Genomic DNA, 25,255 nt, shown 5'->3' on the forward strand with positions numbered 1-25,255 from the left:
CTGGCTAGTGTTGCTAGCAGTAATACAGCACTGAGCAGGATCCACAACCTGCAAAGTAGCTTTAACATCAATTCAAGTAATTTCTCAGAGGTTTCCAAGCTTCGTGCATACACTTACCGGCATCTCTTTGGGCACATGTTGTGCCAACTAGGGCCATTAAAAAGCTGCTTGATTAAATAGTATCATCCATTTTGTAGATCCATGCTTCAGATTTGTCAACTGGACATCCATGGTGTGAATTTGCCATACCAAAATGTATTGGTTAAATAAATATATGGATACAGAAGTTGTAAAAAGAGAACAAATACTGATTGTGATTAGAAGATGGGTATGTATGGATGGGATGGAAAGGGTCTGCAACAGTACTCACGTAGGCTGTTTTGTTTATACAATGCTCAACTAGTGCAAAGTGCCCCGAAGTATGGTACGGAAATATCACCACCCCATTACACCAATACCATCAACCTTTGAGAGTTGTAGTTTCAGTTTCCTGATAGCTGACATGACTGTTATCAGGTGGTTTTCTGCTGCTAGTTGATGAGTACTTTCAGCTGCTCAATGTGTATGTTGTCTGCGTCACAAACCCCATGCCTCCCAGAAGAAGTAACATCATGGTGACACAACTTAGTAAACACAGCGATCATGACAGAGAGGAACGACTATTACGAGTTCACGAGTTCAGAGGAGGACGAAATAATAATTGGCTGAAAAATCTCATTTAAGCCAGTAATAAAAAAAAGAACAGAAGACATCAGTGAGCCAATCAGGACAGAAGTGATCTGGGGGAGTTTAATATTTCAGTATTAAACTCCCCCAGTTTAAATGTTCAAGACTTCTTTTGTGAAATATTCATACCGGCCAGTATAGCACCATAACCCAAAGTCAGTACAATCATGACTCAGTCCCTTGATAAATTGTGTTATTTGTTGACTTATTTCTAATAGATATAACTTATAATCAGTTATTACTGATTCATATGTGTGTGTGGAAGAGAGGAGGATCTCTGCAAGTCTCACTCTAGGTAACATACAAAAGCAAACAATTATCCTTAATGCTCAATGTGTATTTATTCTACACATCTTTCATGGTCCTACCCTGGCTTTTCTGCATTCATCAATGAAGAAAAAGTAGAGGCTGTAAATGAATTTGATTGACTTGCTGAGAGGCCCATAAACAAGACAATTCCACACTCAAAACACTCCTGTTGAGGGCCCTGATGCTGCTGTCAAACGTTACATTTGCTTCTATTGTTACACACAAGATGCACGTGTGAGTATGGGTGCGTGTAGGTGATGGTGTGTGTGTGTGTGTGTTGCATTCATACTGAAGGACTTAGACACTTCAAGGCCCTGCTGTCACCTCCTCCTCAGTGCATGACTGGGCGCTTCTGAGCTCCATTAGACTCATTCTCCTCTATCCCCTTCCCTCAAATGCAGACACACACACACGCCCACACCTCCCCCCCCCCCCCACACACACACGCATGCACATACATCAGCACAGTGCAGTTCGAGGCTCTCTCTGAACCCTCAGAGGAGCCAACGGGTGGCAGAAATCCATCGCTCTGCTTCGTGTTGCTAATGTGTACCAAGTCCTGAACTGCCATGCCTAAATCACTGCATTCACTCCAACGGGGAGCTGAGGCGTGTTAGGAAACTGACTGCTAGAATATTCTTACAAATCTGAATCTTGCAGGTGGAAGCAGCCAGTGAACACAGCAGACAGCATGGGACAGAAAGATGGGAGATGGATGGATAGGATGAGGTGTAAAAGGGTTTTTGGCTCCAGCAGAGCGAGCCAAATGCTCTCAGTGTTCCTAAGTGATAAACAGGTCAATAGAAGCAGACACTGTTTTCAGTATCACAGAGACCTCCTGCTGCTCTGAGAGTGAAGAATCAAACAGTAAAAACACCTGAGTGTCAGTTGCTTTAGAGAATTATCTCAAGAATATCTAAATATTATCAAATAACACTACCAATTACATAAAACAATAGGAGCTGGTTGTGAGTGGGTATAAACCATGTGTATGAATGTAGAGCTTGAGGCTTGATTTGCTCCGGAATCCTGACAGGTTGGGTTTCATTGTTGAATATGTTGCCCAAAGTCACCTTGCAAAATAATGTATTTGAATGCACTGAGCTCTCACATTTTGTCACACAATAAGCACAATAAGAACAAACTTAAATGTTTTTACTGGGATTTTTTTGATAAACCATAACAAAGAAGAGTGGAAGAAAAATTATACAAATTGTTTTAACTCGGTAATCCATTGCATTTAGTCACATTTCATATGACACCACTAAATAAAGTTCAGAGCAACCAATTACCTCCACATTTCACATTTTCAGTCAATATATTTCAACAATTAAATGATTCTCAGTCACAATGCAGCTGGATGGACCTCCAGCAGGACTGACAGCATGGACAAGGAGACCAGTAATCTCTTCTGAAGCAGCCAAGGGGAGTGTGATAAATGGAAGAGAGACAAAAAAAAAATTGAAGAAATTCTGTAGCGGTTTGCCGAGTAGAAGACAGAGCAAACATGGAAAAAAATGCTCTACTCGGAATAGACCAAAATGAAATATTTTGGCCTACAAACAAACCATAGCATCATTTTGCTGGGACAGAGAAGCATGTTGAAGTTAATGTGAGGGTGGATGGATGGAGTTAATTAATCCTGGAGCAGAAGACCTGAGGGGGTTCATCTTCCAGCAGGAGAACCAGATAAACATCCAACGCGTGGATGGACTAGGTCAAAGCAGATTCATGTATTAGAGACTGTCACATTTGAAGCCATTCCACTTTAATGCAGAAATGATCTCTTCTGGAACTATGGTGAAGTAAGCTGATTGAACACAGATTACACGAGACAGTCCATAGAAAACAGATCTTTGCTAGATGTATTGGATATCCAGAGTCATTGTGGTGGAACAGCTGTAGCTCAGCAGGTGAACTGAAACATCACTCAGTTCAGAGCTGGCTTCAATTTCCTCCTGATGAACTGTTGGGAACTTGGTCTTTGCTCCCAAGCGGCTGGTTGAGAGTTACAGTAGAGTGAAATAGAGTTTTTACTTTTCCTGACTTTCTACATTTTTCACTATATCACACCAATTTAATTATTAGTAAAAGACAACAAAAGTAAACACAAAATCAAGCATTTGTTTAAAGCATAATAGTAATTTATCATTCATGGGTTCATTGTCTGTAGCCACATTCAGGCCTGACTACTGGCACTCCTGTTCTTAGTCAAGACATCACTTACTCAGGACCTGCCAGACAAACTGAAGGACACTAAACAATCCTCAAAAGTTAGACATTATGCTTACCTTCAAAGAAATTCAAGAACAAATGAGAGAAAGTAACTGACACCTATGCAGAAAGGATTACAAAGCCCTTTTCTAGCTTAGGGACTAGAGTGAGCCACAATGAGAGCCGTTATCCACACATTGTGGAAACATGGAACAATGGTGAAGCTTCCCAGGAGTGGACAACCAACCAACATCACACAGAGAAAGACAGCACAATGTCATCCAAGAACTGTAGGCCTCACTTCACTCAAGTAAGGTCATGCCTGAGGGTACCATAAAAAAGAGACAGGGATCAAAAAGGACATGCATAGCAGAGTTCCAAGGTGAAAACCACAGCTGGGAAAAAGAACATTAAGACTGGACTTAGCTTTCTCAGAACTCATCTTGATTATCCCCAACACTTTAGGAAAACATTGTGTGGGCTGATGAGAGAAGTTGAACTCTTTAGATAGTGTGTATTCTGTTACATCTGGTGTAAAAGTAACACCAAATTTCAGAAAAAGATCATCATACTAACAGAAAAACATGATGGTGGCAGTGGGATGGTCTGGGGCTGTTTTGCTACTTCAGGACCTGGAAGACTTGCTATGCTAAATGAAACCATGACTTCTGCTGTTGACCAAAACCTCCTGATGGAGAATGTCCACCCATCTGTTGGTGACATCAACCTGAAACCAACTTAGATTTTGCAGCAGGGCAGTGATCCAGAACACAGCAGCAAATCCATCTCTGATTGGCTGAAGAAAAACAATACAAAGACTTTGAAGTGGCCTAGTCAAACTCCTGACCTGAATCCTGTTGAGATGCTGTGGCATGACTTTAAAAAGGTCATTCATGCTGGAAACCCTCCAATGTGGCTGAATTAGAAAAATTCTGTAAAGATGCTTGGAAAAGACTCACTGCACAATGTCACAAACGCTTGGTTGTTGCTGCTAAAAGTTGTTCAACCAGTTTTAAGGTTTAGTGACCAGTCACTTTTTTACACAAGTCCATGCAGGTTTGTATTATTTGTATCATCCTTTATAATAAACACCTTCATTTAAAAACTGCATTTTGTGCTTATTTTTGTTGTCATTGATTTATATTTAAACTATTTAAAGAGTTTTAAGGGAGAGGTCAAGCACTTCTTCACCCCACTGTATTTGATCTGAGACTCAATATGGTGAGGTCACTCCCAATGCCAGACCGAGTGAGAAATCTGACTCAGACAGTAATCTGATTTCCCAGCATGGAGTCATATATGTTGTTTTGAATTCTTCAGCTTCGGTATAGGAAAATTAGGCATAGGCTTTATCATGTTTAAGATGATACCTAAATATTTCTTATTAGGTAAAATATCCCCGTTGCTCAGCTACAAAAACTGAACAAATAAAAACTATGTACCATGATAAAAAACTAGTAACGTTCTTCATTCTATGGAAAAATGTTTCAGTGCTTCCTTTCTTCTCTCTTCTTGTGTATGAAACACTGCACTGTTCTTAAAATAAAAGAACAAAATCCCAGATCTTAGTTGTTTATGTTCATTTAAAGGAATATTGTAAACAATATGACAACAACAGGATGTAAGAGAAAAAGAATGCTTTGAAATATTTTTGTTTTAAAACAAAACATAATCAGAATACATTAGAGTATTTTTCTGTAATGCTAAGAACTCACATCAAAGACCTTCTCAATGCAGACCTCGTCGTTGATATGATCTCGAAGGATGTCCTGGTTCTGTCGAACAAAGATAATGTAGGTTTCCGCCAGATCCATTCCTGGTTTCTGGAGAGCAGACAGTCATTAGAAGTCTTATCCGAAATTCACAGCAACAACTTGTGTAATATTGGAAATGTTTGATGCAGTTGAGCTATTTCATTAATCCATAATGACTTGCATACTCAATGTGAGCCAGTAAGCTTAGAAATTAGAGAGAAGTTTGTAAAACATACAGCAATGAAAACAGAGAAACCTGCCAGCACAGATTTACGCAGCACATGGTGAGGTCATGTGTTGGTCTTTAGACCTAAACATGGCCAACAGAATCTTCCAGTCATATGGTCATTCACAATGTCTCTATCAATGCAGATGGTTTAATGTTAAACGATGTGTTCAAATGGTGGGTGAACTACGATGTGACATCACGGTGGTCTCATCCAGTTTATGCAAAAAGTGCTGCTTGGAAGCATATTGAGACAGTCAAGAAATGTAGCTTTTTACTGTTCTCTTATTTTCAGACATACATATTTAATCTTATTTAATTGTGCATTTGAAAATATACATATTGAAAGAAATTTCATCACAAGACTCCAATAACAAAATAAATACATAATAATACATTTATTATTTTATAAAGATATGCAATATATTTACAGTATAAATATATTGTATAAATTCCATCCATCCATTCATCCATCCATTTTCTTCAGCTTATCCGAGTCGGGTTGTGGGGGTAGCAGCTTAAGAAGGGAGGCCATGACTTCCCAAGGAGTTCCCAGTCTAGTCGAGAAACATAGTCCCTCCAGCGTGTCCAGGGTCTTCCCCATGGTGGGACGTGCCTGAGCAGATGCCCGAGCCACCACAACTGACTCCTCTCGACGGAAGGAGTAGCGACTCTAATCCGAGTCCCTCCTGGATGAACGAGCTTCTCACCCTATCTCTAAGGGAGAGCCCAGACACCATATGGAGAAAACCCATTTCGTCTGCTTGTATCCGCGACCTCGTTCTTTCGGTCATGACCCAAAGCTCATAACCAGAGATGAGGGTAGGAACTTAGATCGACCAGTAAATCGACTCAGCTCTCTCTTCACCATGATGGACGGGTACTGTCAATGACAGACGGATTGGAGCAGCGTCTGCAGTAAGGTGGGCGCTTATAAAAGGGCCCGGTACCCCATACCTGAACCTTTTCCTAGAGGGCAGCAGAGAGAACAGACCATAGTGAGGGTGGAAGGGTCTTTGTGATTGGCTGAGCCCTGGATAGGCAATGACTGGATGGAAGGAAGTTCAATCCAGATGATTTGCTCAGCTGTCCTCACCACTTTCTCCACACATTTCCTGTCAGAAGTGTTAGATGCTCCAAACCAGACAGAGATGCTGCTGGTCAGTTTGTTCTCTATTGTCCCTCTGCAGAAAGTGGTGAGGATGGGAGGAGGGGGGGTTGCTCATCTCATCCGACATAAAAAGTGCAGAAGTTGCTGAGCTTTCTTCTCCATACCAAAGGTTTGGAAGGACGAGGTCAAAGTGTCAGTGATGATGCTTCCACTGCAGCATCATTGATGAGGAGGTGGTGTGTGACTTGAATAATTTTTCCCACAATCAACAACAATTTTTTTTTTGTTTTGTTGACATTCAGGATTAGATTGTTTGCATCACACCAATCCACCAGATGTTTCAGATCCTCTCTGTAGGCCAGTTTGTTGTCATCCCTGATGGGATCCACCACCGTTGTATTGTCTGCATACTTAATGACATGATTTTTACTGAACCTGGTTTGGCAGGTTCACACCCTGATGAAGAGCAGTGGGCTCGGTACACAACCCTGAGGAAGCCGCTGAGGAAGATGACCCTTGAAGCATTTATCCCAACCCTCACAGACTGGGGTCTGTCTGTGAGGATGTCCAGCAGGGGGGGATATAGGGGGGGTGTTGAGCCCAAGGGGAGAGGGTTTGCTCACCAGGTGTTGGGGGATGATTGTGTTTAATGATGAGCTGAAGTCCAGAAACAGCATGTGTATTTTTCTCCTCCAGGTGTTTCAGGCTCAAGTGCAGTGTGGAGGAAACAGCATCCTCTATGTAGTGGTTGGAGCGGTCGGCAAACTGGAGCGGATGAAATGAGGAGGGAAGTTTTGAGATGATGCAATTCTTCTGTCAGGATCTGTTCCTTTTCTGTGTTTATTTTTGAGTTACTGTGTCTCTGTGCTGTCCCCTTGATTGTTCCCAGGTGTTTCTTGTCTCCTTGATTACCCTCTGTGTATTTAACCCCACCTCTGTTCTTTGTTCCTCGTCGGGGCCTCGTCGTGTATGTCCAGTACCTGTTGTTACTGTTTGCGAGCTTCTGCATCTGCTCCTTTGTGCTGCCTGGACTTTTCTTCATAATTAAACCATCCTGTTCATCTCACCCTGGGTCTGCTGCCTCTGCCTCACCATCAACTCATGACACCTTCACCAGCCTCTCAAAACATTTCATCATTATGGGATTGAGTCCAACAGGGCAGGAATCATTCAGTGATGTAATTGTGGGGGTTTTGGGGATATAGAAGCTTCTACATTTTTGGTCAACATGCAGGACTGAAGTTTAATAAAAGGTGAAAGTAAAGAGTCAGGCATCAGACACTCCTGTTGAGCACAGGAAATGTTTGGTATTTCATCCTGATCACTTCCTTCCATCCATCCATCCATCCATCCATCCATTTTCTGTTCACCCTTGTCCCTAATGGAGTCAGGAGGGTTGCTGGTGTCTATCTCCAGCTACGTTCCGGGCGAGAGGCGGGGTACACCCTGGACAGGTCGCCAGTCTGTCGCAGCCAATCACTTCCAGTAACCAGCTAATGATCTGTCAACTGAAGGCAGACAGACACCTCTGTAGTGTAACACATTTGACTTCACTGTAGCTCCTTTACTGCTCATTACCCCATTGAGACACATAGCAAAAATTTTAACGATTAGACCCCCAAGTTACTTCACCTCCATCCCCCGGCCCTCTCATACACATACACTGCAGCGCACTGTGCTGGTGTCGGTCCACTGTGTCTACTAAAGTCCACAGTCAAAACAGTCATCCACAAGGAAATTTTAGCTTTTTGTGTTTGCTATTTGTGAGAAGCTTTATTGAAATGCTGATTTCACTTTGCAGCAGAACCTGGCACCTGCCCACTGTTACAGTCCCTGACCTCCATCAGCTCTCCTTATGTGAGAATTCTTTCTTCTTTGTAGCAGGTTTGTCTTACTGCAACAAGTGAGATGTGCTGCTGTTCTTCATTCATCTCAAAGAGCCCACCCCCTCTTCCCTGGGCCTTGAGCTGCAGTGATCTTGTCTGGAACTGCTGTAGACTTGAGCAGCTTGCCATGATTTCTTTTTGAGTAAATGTGAACATTTAAGAGGCAAGTGTGTCAGTTTGCAGTGGAAGCCAGTAGGAATTCTCTGCCATTTCTGTTACGTTCTCTTGTTCTCCTGTCTTGTGGTTTGATATAGAGATCAAGCACTGTACTTGTTTGTTGTTTTATTATAGATGGAGCTGTGTTTTATTTTTTTATTTAGAAGGGAGTATTTTGTTTGTTGTTTTAGACTTGGAGACTGTGGAGAGCAAAGTTTACCTAATTTTTTGTTGTGGAATTAGCTGGATTGCCATAATTGTTAAATAAATACCTGTTTTATTGACATTAAAGTTGTGGCATGTAACTTCAAAAAATTGTTGTAAATAAGCTTTTACGTATTTGTTAAAACAGCATGTCACGACAGTTTTTTAGACAGATAATCTGTGAAAAGATTGATCTCTTTCCTGAACAAATTGCACCGCTCCTGACCAATCAGAGCCAGGAGGAGGGTCTTCGCGCAGTCACTCAATCTCATGTACTCACTGCTCATTGTGCTAGTTGCAGAAAAACAACTTAATGTTCCAAGAAAGGTTTTTATCCATTGTCATCGGTGGCCATGCCAATTGGCCTTCGTAGTCCTTACAGGCTCCATTGTGGTGAGGGTGTGAGCAGTACACAAGAGTGACTGACAGCGCTCTGATTGGTTGTTTCTGACAGTTGTATATTTCTGTAGATAGCACTGGGAGAAGGCAGAAAAGATCAATATTTTCTGTCTTGTATTATACTGTTACAACATTGTGACCACTTTAGCAAATATGAAAGGAGCATGTTTTTTAAATAAAACTTACATACACTAACTTTAACTGTTCTGTTGTTATTCATTTTTATTTTGCCAATCTCTGTGCCATATAACATCTTTGCTGTTTAGGAGGTTGCAGCACCTACACAACCAAAGGTGCCAATTCAATTCAATTCAGTTTATATATGTACCATTGCTTGACAAATGTCATCTCAAAGAACTTAAAAACTTTTTATATCAACCACAAACATTCCAATTGATCCTAGTTATCAAACAGCAAGTTATGTTCAATTAATTATTCAAAGTAAAACCCAGCAGAGCATTGAGTCATTGACTTGCAGAATTCACTCCTGTGCCTGACTGACCTGAGCTACCTACAGAATATTTGGAGTATTATTAGGAGAAGGGTGAGGGAAACCAGACCCAACAAAGCAGATGACCTGTAGGGCGCTGTCTGTGCATTACACTTACGTAGTCTCGCAGGCTGATCTCCTATGTGCTACGGTGCATTGATGCAGTAATTCATGTAGGAAGATCCAGACCCAGAACTGAGTGCACACAAAAACTACATATTTTTAAAATCTCATATTTTCACACACAGACAACCTGAACAGTGGAGCTCAGATCAAGTTCAGTCAATGATGTTGGACTAAAATAAATTGGCTACTATACTAAATATAAATTGAATAATGAAGACTTTCCAGTGCACATATTATACTAATAAGCCAAATCCGTTGTTCTTCTCTGCACTTAGCTTGTTTTGTTTGCTACGTGTGTTCTTCAAGTGAAGCTAAATACCAGTAATTCCCTCTGCATCCGGATAAAGGACACCCAGACACTCATCAACATTTGACATACAAAGAAACTCCATGCAGAAACATTCCTGTTCTATAAAGACATGGAGGGATAAAGCAGTGAAGTGGCAGGAGGAGGAAGAGGCCTTTGAATAATGACTAGTTTTCAGAAAAGGAACGCAGTGAAAATACCTGGTAATTGCATAGTACCACATGCTCAACCTTATTTCATTTCTGCCAGGTGAAAGTTGTGTTCACGTTCACAGGTTACTGCAATTAAAAACAATTTTTCTTGTTCTAAAATATACTAGGGCTGTTGTAAACTAATATTTTAGTACGGTAATCAATTATTCTTACGATTAACCAAGTAATCAGATAAAAAAATAAATAAATAAAACACTGGTAAATCTAACATAACAGCAGTATTACTATTGCATATCAACGATAGTCAATATGTGATAGTAATATATGCATCGATATAACGATAGTGATATACGCATCAGTCCACTTTTTCACATTTGAGCATCCCTAAGAATAACTTTTTTGTAGTCTAGAAAATTAACTCGTAACAATAATACCTCACTTATTGTTACAAACTGAAGAAAAGTTGTACAAAAATCTGAAATTATATTCAATTTGTGAAAGTCAGCAGAAAAAGACGAAAAAATTATTTGAGTCTTGTTTTATTCTAAATGTTTTCCACTCAAAACCAAAATTAGAATGAAGTACAACCGTTAGTGTCTTCTCACCTCACCTTCTCACCTTCACAATAAGAGTACACATTCGGGTGTGAAATATATACATTGTATCCGCCAAACAGGCCCCTGCTCAACACACAGAATGTCACAAACACAAAAACACATAACATGTGAAACAACATCAGAAGGACATAAAAGAAAACACACCAAGGAAAAACTAAACAGCAGCGACAAACAAAACAATTGGAATACCTACCGGTAACAACTAGGGAGTTTAATAAGTTGGCCACCATGGCTTCATTTCACAGGAACAGGGGTTGAAACTGAAAGAGATTCTTGAAATCGACTGCTACCAAACTGTCCACCTGAGGGGGACAAACCAGCAGATAGAGTGGATCCCTGAGAGTGTACAGGCATTCGATGATGCCAAAAAGGCCTTGGCTAATGCTGCGCTTTTGGCCCATCCAGCTCCAGTGGCTCCTGTGGCTCTGACAACTGATGCCTCTGATTATGTAGTTGGGGCAGTTTGTGAGCAATGGGTGGATGGTGCCTGGCAACCCCTCGCATTTTTTAACAGAAAACTCCAGGATGCCAAAAAAAACGTATAGCAACTTTGATAGGGAACTGCTTGTCCTTTTTCTGGCAACACGCCATTTCTTGGCAAACCTTGGCCTTTGGTCCCTCCTAGTTGGTGTCGGCAGGTTTTTGATGCAGTTCATTCCCTTTCACACCTGGACGTTAAATCTTCTGTTAAACTGGCAGCGGCAGGCAAGCTCACAAATATGCTTGTAAAAAATCTCTTTAATCCAGCTTTTGGTTTATGTATTCATCTTCAGTGAGTTTAACAGATGAACTCCCACCTTGCCCAGACATTAGCGATGGGATTTGACTCCTGCAGTCATCACACACATAACCTCATGTACCAACCATGTACTGCCACAATGCACTTCGCCATCCATTTGTTGCGACCAGGATAACATGAAATTTATTTTCTGGTTCGTCCGTAAAGGTACGCTTCTAAACCAAAGCCGCCCGCAGTGTTCAGTCTGTCCCGCTGTGCTCATCCCCACCGATCGTTCTGAACCAGCAGCTCCAGGAAGAGAAAAGCTGCCGTACTCCAAGCATCACTCCCATCATTTTAAGGATGCTTAGTGGTCATTCAAATAAGGACAATAACCTGGACATTGTAATGAATCAGTAAAATCCTCCCAGGCCGAACTTGAAAATTGGACATTATTCTGCTGACACTTAGCTTTCGTCAACAACTCAGTAAGAGCAAATGATGCAACCTAAAACTGAAACTATTGTGATCGACAAGTACTATGTTACCTTCAGCCATGATAAAACTCCTGCATGTATCAAACTTAAAAAAATTGCCCTCTGTTTCTTTAAGAAGCTCTTGATCGTTCTGACACTGCATTTTCATCATATAGTGCTCCTCTATTATACCATTTACAACCATTCTAAGCATTGGACTAAGAGGTAGTTCCTATGATCAGCTCAGCAGATGCACAGGTGTTCGCTAATTGCTGCTGCTAGTCTGAGGAACTGAGTAAGGGAGGAGTGGAGAAGGGTGCTTTGTGAGGCTGAGACTTGACTGAAGACTGCAGCTCTGATCAGATTCAAAAAGGTAGGGGTTGGTGAGGGCAAGTGTTTAATCAGTCCAAATGGTTGCTGCAGGAGATTTAAAGGAACATGCATGATGAAATCAAAGCAGCACTCCAGGTATGTCTTTGATGAATGAATAATATAATAACATAATATCTTCCCACTCTCCCTCTCTTATCTACCTTGTTTCTGCTCTCTGTCCTGTGCTGACTTCTTAATATTTTGGAGCGTCTCTGTACATATCTTCTGAATTGCAAATAACGTATCTGGGCAGCTGGTTTCTCAAAGCAATGGATCAAATTTTCTTCATGAGAAGACTGGGCAAAGGAGAGCCCTCTTGCCCTGATGGGACATATGCAGCTGGATACACAGTGGATTCCTGGGGGAAATGGAAGATCGTGTGTCTGTCCATATGGTCTGTCGAGGATGTTGAAGATGTGTACATATTGGATGATTGATAGCAGGATTTCTGCTTTTAGAATTTTGTGGTTACCCGGTATATTTTGAAATTCAGAAAACATCGGCAATTCAGCCTGAATTGTGTTAGTTGCACTGGATAAATAAAAGAGCATGATCCTCACAGTGCTGCCTGCTTTGTCCAGATGACAGTGGGTTTGGTGTATGATGGCATCATCAATGCTGATGCCACGGCAACAAGCAGACTGCAGGGGGTCCTTATATGTGCTTGTTCACTTACATCAGAGTCAGAGACCTAAAGGCTCAATAGCCTGATAACCAAACACATCCTCCCTGCTATGAAGCACGGTGCTGGCAGCATCATGGTGTGGGGATGCTTTTCAGCAGCAGGCCCTAGAAGGCTTGTAAAGGTAGAACATAAAATCTATTTTCTAGCAAGACAACAAGCCGAATCACCTAAAACAGCTCAATAGAAGGCTGGTTCTGTTCTGGGGACGACCATGGAACCTTTGGAGATAACTATGCAAAGCAGGATTCTTCATAGGACCAAAAAAATTATGGACAACCGTGACCATTCTCATCACAATACTGAGCATCTTCAGCCAGTGGCTTCTTCAGATTCAGCGCAGTACAGACTGTTGCAGAAGATCTTTCCTGCCAACAGCCATCACCCTATTTAATTACTCTTTGAACTATCTAAATTAATTAGTTAATTTCCCTTTGGAATTAATAAAGTATTTTTGAATTTGAACTTTGAATTTTAATTGAATTGAAGCCATGTCTCAGTAAAACATGATGCTGAATTTCCAACATTCTTTGTACTTGTCAGGGCTTGAAGTTCATCCATCTTGTTAGTTAACAATCTCACATTACCCATTATATATATTCAAATTCAAAAATGCTTTATTGACTCCAGAGGTTGTTGTTAATTCAAATGGTTTGAGCTCTCCTCTTCTCTCATCTTTGTTCCTGTTCTGCCTCCTATTCAACTCCTTTGGGATTTCTGGTTTCAGCTGTTGTAATAAGTCAAGCTGCTAATCAGCTTCTTCATGTTGCAAACCACTCTGTTGCTATGGTTAAGCATCACAACAAAATAGCAAAATCTGAAAAATACTGCCAAAAATCAGTTCAACTATACAGTATACAAAACAAGAAGGACTAGTTGTCCAAAACAAAATCAATTTTTACCATGCTGCCACCCTGAGTGGTGCAATTCTAGAATAAAATACAGATTCTATTCTGATTTATTCAATAATGCTATTACTCTACGTCTTCTACATGGGTCACATTTTTATGTTGTCAATATGCTGCTTCTCATGTGCAGAGTTTTGTTTTGTTTGTTTGTCTTCATTACCAATCAATAATGTGCCATCAAAGTTAAACTGCTTCAGAGCTGCAAACTACGCTGATGTTTAATGCTAATGAGATCAGAATAAAATTATATGGGGATTTCATTTTTAAGAAAATAATAGGAAGGAATGTATTATAATGCAGTGAAAAGTAAAATGCAGACAGCTTGTTCTTTTTGTGACAAAGGAGGTGGTGCAGCACAGTGAGGGGTCTCAGAGACTTCAACTCTTGTTTTTAATTCCCAAAGAGGCTTACCTGCTTCAGGTTTCCTTCATACAAAAGACCAACAGGCCAAGGTAGGTGTTACACTATAATTTCATGGGAGGAGACAGTTGGGAAGGAAGTCTGGATGGGAACCAGAGAGCATTGGGAGGGGCTGGGGGAGGAGTAGGCTGGGGGTCGCAGGTTGTGCTGCCACTCTTCAGCTCAGGTTTTGTCTCTTGATGCAACTTTCCCACATTTGATATTTAGACACTATGGATTAGAATATACTAACCAACATCAATGCAGTGTTACTTTAATTATGACCATTTAGCAGCTAGAAAATAATGAATTGTTTATGTTTCCATCTACTTTTATTGCTTGCTTCTTCTATCTTGTAAATAAAATTTTAATTCAGATTCAAATTTTATTTGCAGCAAAACAAAGTGCAACCAAACATGTTTAACTTGTACAGTAAACATACTGGTTCTATACTGCTTTATTCCACAATTATATTACTCCACTACTGCTATGAAAGTTCTATTAATGTTCTGTCAGAATTCAACTTCAAAATTATGAACTGTGCAACATTAATTGTTTCCTCAAACCCTAATAAATTTTTAATAGAGGCTAAAGATTGAAGGCTTTTAAAGTTGCTAAAAGCAGGGGCTTTCATACATTTTATTTGATTGCAGGCTTTTATTATAGTATAGTCCAACAGTTTCTAAGTAGTTATGATGAACTACATTTGTATTTCCAAGCTGGAATTTAAGAATTTGACGTTAAAAAAATTATAGTAGGTTCAGATTTTAACTTGGAAACTCAACAGTTCTTCACTTGCAAACTGACTAAATCTGACATGACTGCCTGACACACAACAGATATGATGGTTGGAGTAATACCATCATATCTGATGGTATTAGATATGTTTACTAGATATCCTAGATATCTAGTAATATGATATGATCTAGATATGTTTACTAGATATCTTAGATATCTTTACTTTGTGTTTCTTAAGTACTGCACACACAGGACTACACAAATTATTGGACGGGGGGGTGGCTACCGATTTCTTTGCCATACAAAGAAACCTGGAATGGAGTAGTGGAACGGAGTGGCAATGTAATCACAATGCACTGTAAGCTATGTAATGTGTTTTGAGGCAGTTGACCAAAATGCCGGACGATTTTGAAATTCCCCCCGGACATTTTTTTAGGTCTGAAAAGTAGGACATGTCTGGGAAAAAGAGGACGTCTGGTCACCCTACCAATGATGGCAGATAAACGGTTTTCCTGTAATGATAAGTTGTTTCTCCCTCAGTATATTTAGCAGTGAGAGAATGAGGTTGATTGACAGCGCTAACGCTGTCCTACTGGTTCTGGTTGGTTCTGATTGGTCGGAACGTTGCATTACTTTAGCTAGCAATAGTAGTTCAGGGAGACGGTGGAGGAGATTGGTTGTTTTCACAGATTATCTCTCATAACAAACTGGCAAAAGCAAGGTCACAACTTTAACAAATGTGACAAAATCCTATTTTTTTATTAAAGTTATATATTGCAGTCTGGATTTCTTCAGCTACATTTTGCAAGTTAACTATGAAAGTTGCTTGTGGGGAGAGACATTTCAGTAAGAAAGCAAGGTAGTTGCAAGCCTTTAAAATTATGATGCTTTTTGACTCAAAAATAGACTCAAAAAACTGCAACAGCAGCCCATACATACATACATACATACATACATACATACATACATACATACATACATACATACATGTGTATATGTATGCATGTATGTATGTATATATGTATGTATATACATGCATATATATGCATGTAGGTATGCATGTATATATGTATGCATGTATATATATATACATGCATACATATACACAAACATTTGGTCTGTACTGTACATATATGTATGTATGTATGTATACATGCATATATATAATCATTAATATAATCATAAGTTATATGATTATATAAAATAATCATATAACTTATTTTATCACTCATATCTATATAGATAGATCTATCTACCTATCCCTATCTATCTATATCTGTATATATAGATATATCTATATATATCTATATATATATATATATATCTATATATATATATATATATATATATATATAGATAGATAGATATCTGTATATATATATATAGATATATAAAGATATATATAGATAGATATAGATATAGATTGCCCAGAAAAAATAGTCAATAATTTTCTAAATTTTTCCCAATTTGTATAGGTTTAGACAAAGTCTCTTTTTGTTCCACATTGTTTACATTTTCTTTGTCTAAGTCTCCCTTTAATTAATGAATATGGTTCTAATTTTCTGTTTAGTATTAGAAATACAAATTGTATAATGGATGAACATGAGTACTGATGTCCTGGCTTTTTAATATTATCTAAAATGTCCATATAACAACAGTAGCTCTTTTTCCAATTCCCGCCATTCTCTCAACCCACATGTTGCCCCACTCCGTTGACTTCCTGTTTTGAATCAGGGAACACTTTCCAAAATGTCTTCTTTGTGTTGCTGGGCAAAGCTGCCTGATGACTTGGATTTTCCAGCAGAGGACTGTTATTTATGTCACTGCTTTCTGTCAAAAATGTTAGATCTATGCAAGCCTCTGACTCTGGGAAAGATTTCCAAAATAGTGGCATCTTCTTGATGCGTTTTGTCTTCGATGTCTTTTTCTCTCCTTTTTCAGCCACTTTCGTCTCTGATTTGTAGATGGATTTCTTTTTGGTGACCATTTGTGCTGTGGAAATCACAGGTTCTTCTGTACAAGACTCCTTTTTCAAGGGATCTTCATGATCACCTTCTCCAGGCAGAGAATTGTCCTGCTTATTAAGGTTTTCAGCACAAGGCTTAAAGGACTCTTCCTTCTCTGGCGTCTCCTGCAGTACTAACCCTAAATCCTTACATCAGCAGGGGCATGTTTTTCCAACCAGATATGAAAAGGTATATTTTTCTTCTTGATTCGCCTGGTCTTTAGTGGCTGTTCCTCCTCTTGCTGATCCAGAGTCTCCTGTGTTGTGGAGACGAAAGCCTTTTCAGTGACCAGTGGTGTTTCCTTCACACAAATCTCCTTTTTTAAGGAATCTGCCCGATCACCTTCTTCTGGCAGAGAATTGTCCTGCTTATAAATATTTTCAGCGTATGACTTTAAGGACTCTTCCTTCTCTGCTACCTCAATTGTCTCCTGCAGTACTGAGATCGATGGTTTTTCAGCAACTGGTGAAACGTCTTCCTTTCCAGTACTTTCATCTGAAATCCTTACATCAGCCGGGGCATGCTTTTCCAACCAGATATGAAAGGGTATCTTTTTCTTCTTGATTCGCCTGGTCTTTTTTGGCTGTTCCTCCTCTTGCTGATCCAGAGTCTCCGGTGTTGTGGAGACAAAAGCCTTTTCAGTGACGAGTGGTGTTTCCTTCACGCAAATCTTCTTTTTTAAGGAATCTGCCTGATCACCTTCTTCAGGCAGAGAAGTGGCTTGCTTAGTAACATTTTCAGCGTAAGACTTTAAGGACTTTTCCTTCTCTGCTACCTCAATTGTCTCCTGCAGTACTGAGAACGATGGTTTTTCGGCAACTGGTGAAACGTCTTCCTTACCATTACCAAGAGTAATGATGAGCCCATTTCTAGACACACAGCTGCACAGTGTCTATGAAGTATTCAGCTTCTTGGATATTTTACCCTTTTATTGCTTTTACAAATCAATCATGATTAACTAAATTTTGCTTTCTGGCCAAAAAATGCCAAACTTCTCAGATTAACATCAAAGCGAAAACTGATTACTGGAAAATATTGCCAATTAAGAAAGGAGTTTGTGAAATGTCTTTTTTTTCTACCACTCTTGAAACTATCACCACATTAATTATGGTACAAATAACAGCTGGTTCTGGAAGGGACATTGACTGGTTCATCAGTATTCCTGGCTACATTGACAACATGAGGACTAAAGAACATTCCAAGCAAAACATAAGAAATATTAAAAGTATAAGTCAAGGAATGGACATAAAACATCCCCTGGATATCATGGCTGGAATAGAGTTTGAGAGAAAACATGTGGGAGACTCCATGGTAAGGTGAAAGAAAATTTTAGCTGGAGCTTTTTGATTGCCAAACACACTCTCCCTGCTATGAAGCACGGTGCTGGCAGCATCATGCTGTGGGGATGCTTTTCAGCAGAAGGCCCTAGAAGGCTTGTAAAGGTAGAAAATACAAACTATTTTCCAGCAAGACAACAAGCTGAATCAACCAGCTAAAGTTACACAGAGGTGTTTGAAGACAACAAGGTAAAGGTTCTGGAGTAGCCCAGAGAAAGCCCAAACACCAACCCAACAGAACATTTGTGGTAGGACTTAAAAAGGGCTGAATTTGCATCTACTGACTGGAAGAGGGTGAATATTTATGCAATCAGTTATTGTAATATGTGTAATAATATTAATATTAATACATAAAAATTTTATAGTGCTTTTTCAGACACAGACAATTTATGAGAAGAATAAAATAAGTTAAAATATTACTTTATGCTTCATGTTTTTATTTGTCAATTTTGTAGAAATCAGTTTTCACTTTGGAACTTTTGTTTAAAAAAAGAAAGATAACATTTTAACTAAAAAGCAAAATTAAGTTGATAATGATTGATTTGAAAAATAATATAAAAAGTTTAAAACATTCAGAGTGGTGAAAACTTTTCATTGCCAATGCAGTTGGTATGTTCAAAAACGACACTCATTGAGTGTATGGCCAGTCCAGCTTGAGCCAAGGACAAGTGGTTGAGTTGAGCTGAAAATATATGAAATAGCAACCAGGCTGCTGAAAATGTCTAGAAGACAGCCAGTCTACATTTTGACAATATCAAAGACAAAGTGAGGATGGAATCAGATTCACAAAGTGTTGAACACCCTGACTCAAAGAGAAAATCAACCGCTCAGTTCCCACCAAACATTCTAATTAGAAGAATGCAGAAAGAAGCACAATGAGATGACAGACAGGGTGGATAATAAAACAGAGGGCAGAGCAGACTCACAGGGACCTCCACATATTTAGCTGCTGCTTTCACCTTTTAGGAGGGAGAAGGGGAGCAGTGGGATAAGGAGAAAAGGAAGGAGAAGAATCATCACACTGAAGCCTAGCTGTGAAGCTCTAGTTTCCAACAATAAAACGCTGCCCATGTGGCTATCTAAAACAAAGAGGCTGCATGTTTGTGGTTCTCACTGTGAAAGAGAGGATGGAGGAGAAGAACGTTCCTTCATCGTATCTGGATAGCTTGGAGAGGACGCTTTCTAAAATGGCAGTACACTGCAGACACAGAACACAACAAATAAGATTTATTTTATGAAGCTGCTATATTCTAATTTTAACATGCTTCAGGGTCATTTTTATTAAATACACATCTCTCAAGTCTAATGCTTTGGAATTTTACTTAGAAAAGATCAAATTCTTTATTAATTGTGAATAAAGTCAAACAAATAAAAAGTCCCCCAATGAAATATAGAAACTCACTTCTAATGCAATACCACAAGCAGTACAATATTAACTGCTAATTCTAAATAAAACAAATGTCAAAGATAAATATTTTTTGTTCATGCAAGATGAGAAAGGAAAAGAAAGGTAATGTACAGCAAAATTCTTTAGAAATGTACATGAACAATACAACAGAATCAAAGATGAAAGTACCTTTGATGTGAGGGAGAAGATCATTTCTTTGAATGTGTCATCAATCAGAACATCAATTTTGGAGTGGTACTGTTGCTGTGGTTACCAGGGAGGGATCACATTCGTGGAAGGGGGAGACATGGAAACAATAAAAACAATGACAGGTTTTTTTTTCTAAAATAAGACAGATGCCGCCCACAGAAGCATTGTAAGATAAAATTAGGAGTGCCGTTAAAAACCTTCCCAACAGTGTAACACTGCAGAGTTAAGCAGCTAATAAGATGCCTTTTGCTGCTAAATCAAATTCCCATCCACACAGGAAAAGCAAAGGAATCTGAAGGATACTTCTTCTGTGTCTCTGCACAATTAGAGCAGCCTTGTATTCTTTTAAAGCACCGGTCTAGCACCAAGGACCAAAGGCTCATACGAGATTCAATTAATCCGACATTTCATGTCTTGTTTGCCGCGATCCCCAGCCCCCTGAAAAAATATTCATGGCACCTTTTCCCTTGAAGGAAGAAGAGAAAAAAAGGCCCAGTGCTGAATGGCAGCGGCAGAAGGGGAGTTCGTCTCTTGCCAACAATGCCTTTTCACTGGCCGTCTAAAGAGCACCCAAATTAAAAATTTCAATCAACAAAGCACATAGATCGATGACAAGCTGCAGATCTGGGGAGGTCACAGCCAAATTTAGCTTCTGCTTATCCACAAGTCTGAAAAATAGTAGTTTTCTTTCAATATATCTCTTTTTTTTTTTCCAAGCTGACTTTTTTCTTCTGGTCTTAACAACTACATTCTCTTTCCCACTACAGCAACTAGGTTATTGATTACTGATGAAATTTAAATAACTTAGCAGAAAAGGTAAGGAAAATCTGGTTGGTTATTTTTTTTGTTACAACAATGCTTCTTTGAAATACATCTCATTCTGTTGGAAAGCAGAGTTGTGCCATCTGTAAGAACTGCTGATGTGTTGGTTGAGCAGCAGAGTGTGCTTGACCTATGGAATGTTTGCCAAATGCTGCCATGCCGAAAAGTTTATGATGCTACTGACCTGCAGCAGTTCAGCCACCAATGCTGCCTTTGGACACTTACAGTTTGGTTTCAAAGTCCAACAGAGGAATTCATAGAGACATTTATGCTAGGTCTACTAGAAATTTCAGCGTAGCAAACAAAAATGTACAATAACTTAGTTTTATCAATTGATTAGATGTTCTGCACAAGTTTACTTTGTATTTTTGTAAATATAAAAATCTTTGCTTTGTTTGTATTTTTAATATATAAAGAAAGGAAATTTAATTTTGCTACGGATAATGTACACCTAAATCTTTTAGGTGTACACTATCTTTGACAAAATAAGAAGGAAGAAAACATATGTCAGAAAATCAAAACAATTAAATACATTTTCATTTTCTTTTCTCCCTTTCTCAACTTAAACATAACTTCCAAGGTAACTTACACAGTCTCAAGAATATTTGAATTTTTTTCATCATTTAGTCCATTTTTCCAATTTTTTGTGTTCTTTATTTTTTCTAGGTTGAACAATATCCAGACATGAAATCTTCAATGAGACACCCCAGAGAAACAGAAACTGTTTCAGCAAACAATTAAATCAGATGTATAACACAGAGTGCTGATGACGCCACCATCACTGTTTATAGTGGCGATGGTGTGCTACTGATCTAGACTTGGGAAGTAATGAGTAGGTGGGCAGAATATTTTGAAGATCTCCTCAATCCCACCAACACGCCCTCCATTGAGGAAGCGAAGCCTGGGAACTCCGGGTCAGGCTTGCCAATCTCTGGGGATGAGGTCACTGAGGTGCTTAAAGAGTTCCTGAGTGGCAAGGCCCTGGGAGTGGATGAGATCCGCCCAGAGTTTCTTAAGGCTCTGGATGTTGTAGGGCTGTGTTGGTTGGACATTTGGGTAAGTTCTCCTTGATTGGGAGACCAGTGTGGTGGTACCTTTGGGGGAATTTTACTGCCATAAGTCGAGAGCACATATGAAAGCAGGAATATTCTCAAATGTTTTTCCTCTACCATTGCATGGCATCCTCTCAGCCAATAGAATGAAATATATTGGGTTCAATGGTTTCCTTCAGGGTGTGCCTCTGTGGCTACTATCGATTGTACTAGAACCCATATGATAGCAACTGCTGAGCAGAGAGAAGTTCTGAGCATGAGGAGAAAGGTTTGAGAGAACATTGAATATTTGAAAGAGCGCAAAAGTCTTGAATACAAGCAATACAAGTTTTGAGAACAAAGACATGAAGTCTTGCTTTCAGACTGAAGATGTGTGCTCTTGACTTATGGCAAGTTCACCCCTGGTCCCCTAATTAAAAAGGGGACTGCAGAGTGTGTTCGAACTACAGATAGATCACAGGCTGCATGCTAAGATCTATTCAGGGGTTCTGGAGAGGAGGATCCATCAGATAGCCTGGTCTCAGATTGAGGAAGAGCAGTGTGGTTTTCATCCTGACTGTGCAACACTGGACCAGCTCCACATCCTCACCTGGGTCTTGGAGGATGTGTTAGAGTCTACATGTGCTTTGTGGACTTGGAGAAAGTGTTTGACCGTGTCCCTTGGGGAACCCTGTCGGGGGTGCAATGTGAGTATGGGAGAACGGGCCCTTTGATATGGGCTGTGAGGTCCCTGTATGACCAGTGTCAGAACTTGATCTGTCAGTAAGTCAAGCTTGTTTCCAGTGGAGAAAGAGGTGGACTCTGCCAACCTTGGCCTTTGTCACAGATTCTATTCATAACTTTTATGAACAGAATTTGTAGGTGCAGCCCAGGTGTTGAGGCAATCCATTTTGGTCTCTGCTTTTTGCAGATTACCTGGTCCTATTGGCTTCATCTAGTGGATGGAAGGATGGATAGAAATAGACACGCACCATATAAGATTACCATGATCAGGATTTGAACGTAAAAACATCAACTTTGTATAAAAATTAAAGTGGATTCATTGTCAAAAAACAGTTGCATAGAATGATTGTTAAGTTATAAAGAATGTCGTCCAAATGCAATAGTGGAACAATACACACCTCTGACAAAACAAACTTCTAAAATATCCAATTTGTCAGTTAGAAACCTAATGGTATGGAGATGACGGTGATCCATTCAACAATGGTTTTTCGGTTTGAGATACCCTAATTAAATATTTTTATCTTCTTAGTTTTGGTAGTTTCATCATATTTAATGTGTGTCCACAGTAACACAATATGACAATATATGAACAATAAGAACAACAAGGCCAGTGACCTGACCTTAAAGTGCTATTAATGCAAACATGTCAGTTTAAAAAGGGGCATTCAGAAGAAAAAACCCAAAACAACATTTGGATAAAGACACAGAGCAGACAAGATTTCAAAACTCCATTTTATAATGGGAACCCCATGTGGGATGTGTCTGAAGAGAATACGGTATGAGGGGGTGGAGAGACTTACCCATTGTATGTCAATCTGGAAGCCAAACAATAATGTCCAGGGCAGATGGGTATAGAAGAACATGAAACAAACAAAAGATGACACAGTCAGCAATTATGCAACATATAAAATAAAAAATAGTGTGCAAATCTGTTTAATTTGCTTATCAATACACAAACAAAACAAAACATTATACATACATCAGTATAAAGCTGCATTTACTAAATCTATTTATATATCACTTAGTAGTGAAAATCATGAGGTCTAGAACAAACACTGTGCGGAGAGATAACATAACTGAATAAATATGCAGTGAAAACAATGCCTAGAAAACATGTCCATTAAAATGTTGAAGCAATCTATCGGTTGCATGTAGATCAAGAGGTTGATTCCTATAAATATAGGTTGACCACCTCTACATAGACAGAAAGCTGCATGTTGATAATGAACAATACATTGATTCACTGATCCATCTTGCCACTGGGTCACTCCAGTGGAAAGACATGACTCCCTCAGGTGGGAAAGAAGAAGAAGTTCTCCTAAGTGGAACAGTAGACCTATAATTGGGTTTAAACACCTGGACTGGGCTGTGTCTACTGTGGTCCAGATGTAATACAGACCTATTGCTGTGAAGGAATAGCTGAGACAAAAGCTGAAGCTTTCAGTTTAACAATATTTGTTGCACTTCTCATTCCTGAGGAAGGAATGAGAAGTGGGTTGTGGACAGTGATGCAAAGAATGAGGTTGCAAACAAGTGGCTGCACTGAGATTCCTCCTCAGCAGCCTCTTGCACTAAAACTTAGGTATATGATGTGAAGATGATTATTCTGGAGCAGCTCAGAGTAGTAAACCAACTTTTATGAGCTTTATGTCACCTTCTATGCTTCTCTATGAATCTAAGTGGGCATCTGCTGAGCAAGTGCTCTAGATGACCCCTGAAGGAGGAGTTCCTAGGATCATCCACTTGAAGGGCTTTGTGTAGGACTTGAAGATTTAGAATGCATCTGACTCCAAATATATAAGCCAGAGTAAAGCAGGAGGCCCAGAGCGATAACACACAACTATGTTGTCTACAGACACTGAGTAAACATTCCCCCCACTGAATTGCTGTCATTATTTATGGCCTATGTCTGCAGTGGAAGCATTTATTGTTCAGTGTGATCTTTAGTTAAGCATCCAGGGTGTAAAGATTTTCTATTTATTGAGCTCAGTGACAAGTTCTGCCAGGAAGAACAGGAACAACCAGCATCACAAAACAATGTCAGCTTCTGTTTTCAAACAGCCACTTTTAAATTTAGATGCATAAAAATATAATATAAAAGAGCTGCTCTGATAATGACAAAAATATGTTAATTAAATAAGTTTGATAAACTGAAGTACCAATTGTGCAAAGCTAACCCACTTGTAAGAACAAAATCCCCTTATACAAACATCTCTACTCTATTTTATTTGAGGTCATTGTGAGTTCAGAAAATTGTTCCTCTATTTTTATGTTGTAGATTTTAACCTTTTTATAATTTTTTATTACATATTTCACCTTGACACAAATATTTCATCTCAGCTGTGATTTACTTCAATACCCGGAACACTGAGCAGAAGAAGGCAATTGTGAGACTATGCAACATTTGTCTTCAAGAGAATTCATTGGTGACTTGTTATTTAGAATCCTGATGCCTCCCCCACTGATGTCTTTATAAACCAAACATGTAAAACAAGCTGAAAGAAGACAGATAAAGGCATTTATTCTTTAGAAAGCTCCTTAGACCTATTCATTTTTCAGTCAGAGAACATCAGTCAAGGTTATTTAGATGTTGGACATTTTAAACTGAATAAACCTAATACAGACAAACTGAATCATGTCAATGCAACGTCAAACTAAAGTTTTGTTGTGTTAAAAATCAAGAAGGATTTTGTGGAAATATTTTCTCTAGTTGTAGTGAATCATGTTTTTAGCTGCAGTTTTCAGATG

The 25,255-nt window shown here is 39.3% G+C and overlaps 1 protein-coding gene across 7 annotated transcripts in view; it reads right to left on the reverse strand.

Annotated features, from left to right (window-relative positions):
• cadps2 (Ca++-dependent secretion activator 2) overlaps window positions 1-25,255 on the reverse strand; it is a 144,132-nt gene that overhangs the window by 6,639 nt on the left and 112,238 nt on the right. For 6 of the 7 annotated variants that reach the window (XM_044125649.1, XM_044125648.1, XM_044125647.1 and 3 more), the window contains 4 exons: window positions 23,308-23,322; window positions 19,890-19,964; window positions 19,428-19,511; window positions 4,965-5,072 (listed from right to left, as the gene is read on the reverse strand). In XM_044125649.1, the coding sequence (XP_043981584.1) occupies window positions 4,965-5,072; window positions 19,428-19,511; window positions 19,890-19,964; window positions 23,308-23,322 (282 nt within the window). Of the gene's footprint in view, window positions 1-4,964; window positions 5,073-9,593; window positions 9,671-19,427; window positions 19,512-19,889; window positions 19,965-23,307; window positions 23,323-25,255 lie in introns of all 7 variants that reach the window. The other variant, XR_006371388.1, reaches the window with a different exon arrangement.

This window comes from Gambusia affinis, linkage group LG08 (genome assembly GCF_019740435.1).
Source record: "Gambusia affinis linkage group LG08, SWU_Gaff_1.0, whole genome shotgun sequence".
Lineage (NCBI taxonomy): Eukaryota > Metazoa > Chordata > Actinopteri > Cyprinodontiformes > Poeciliidae > Gambusia > Gambusia affinis.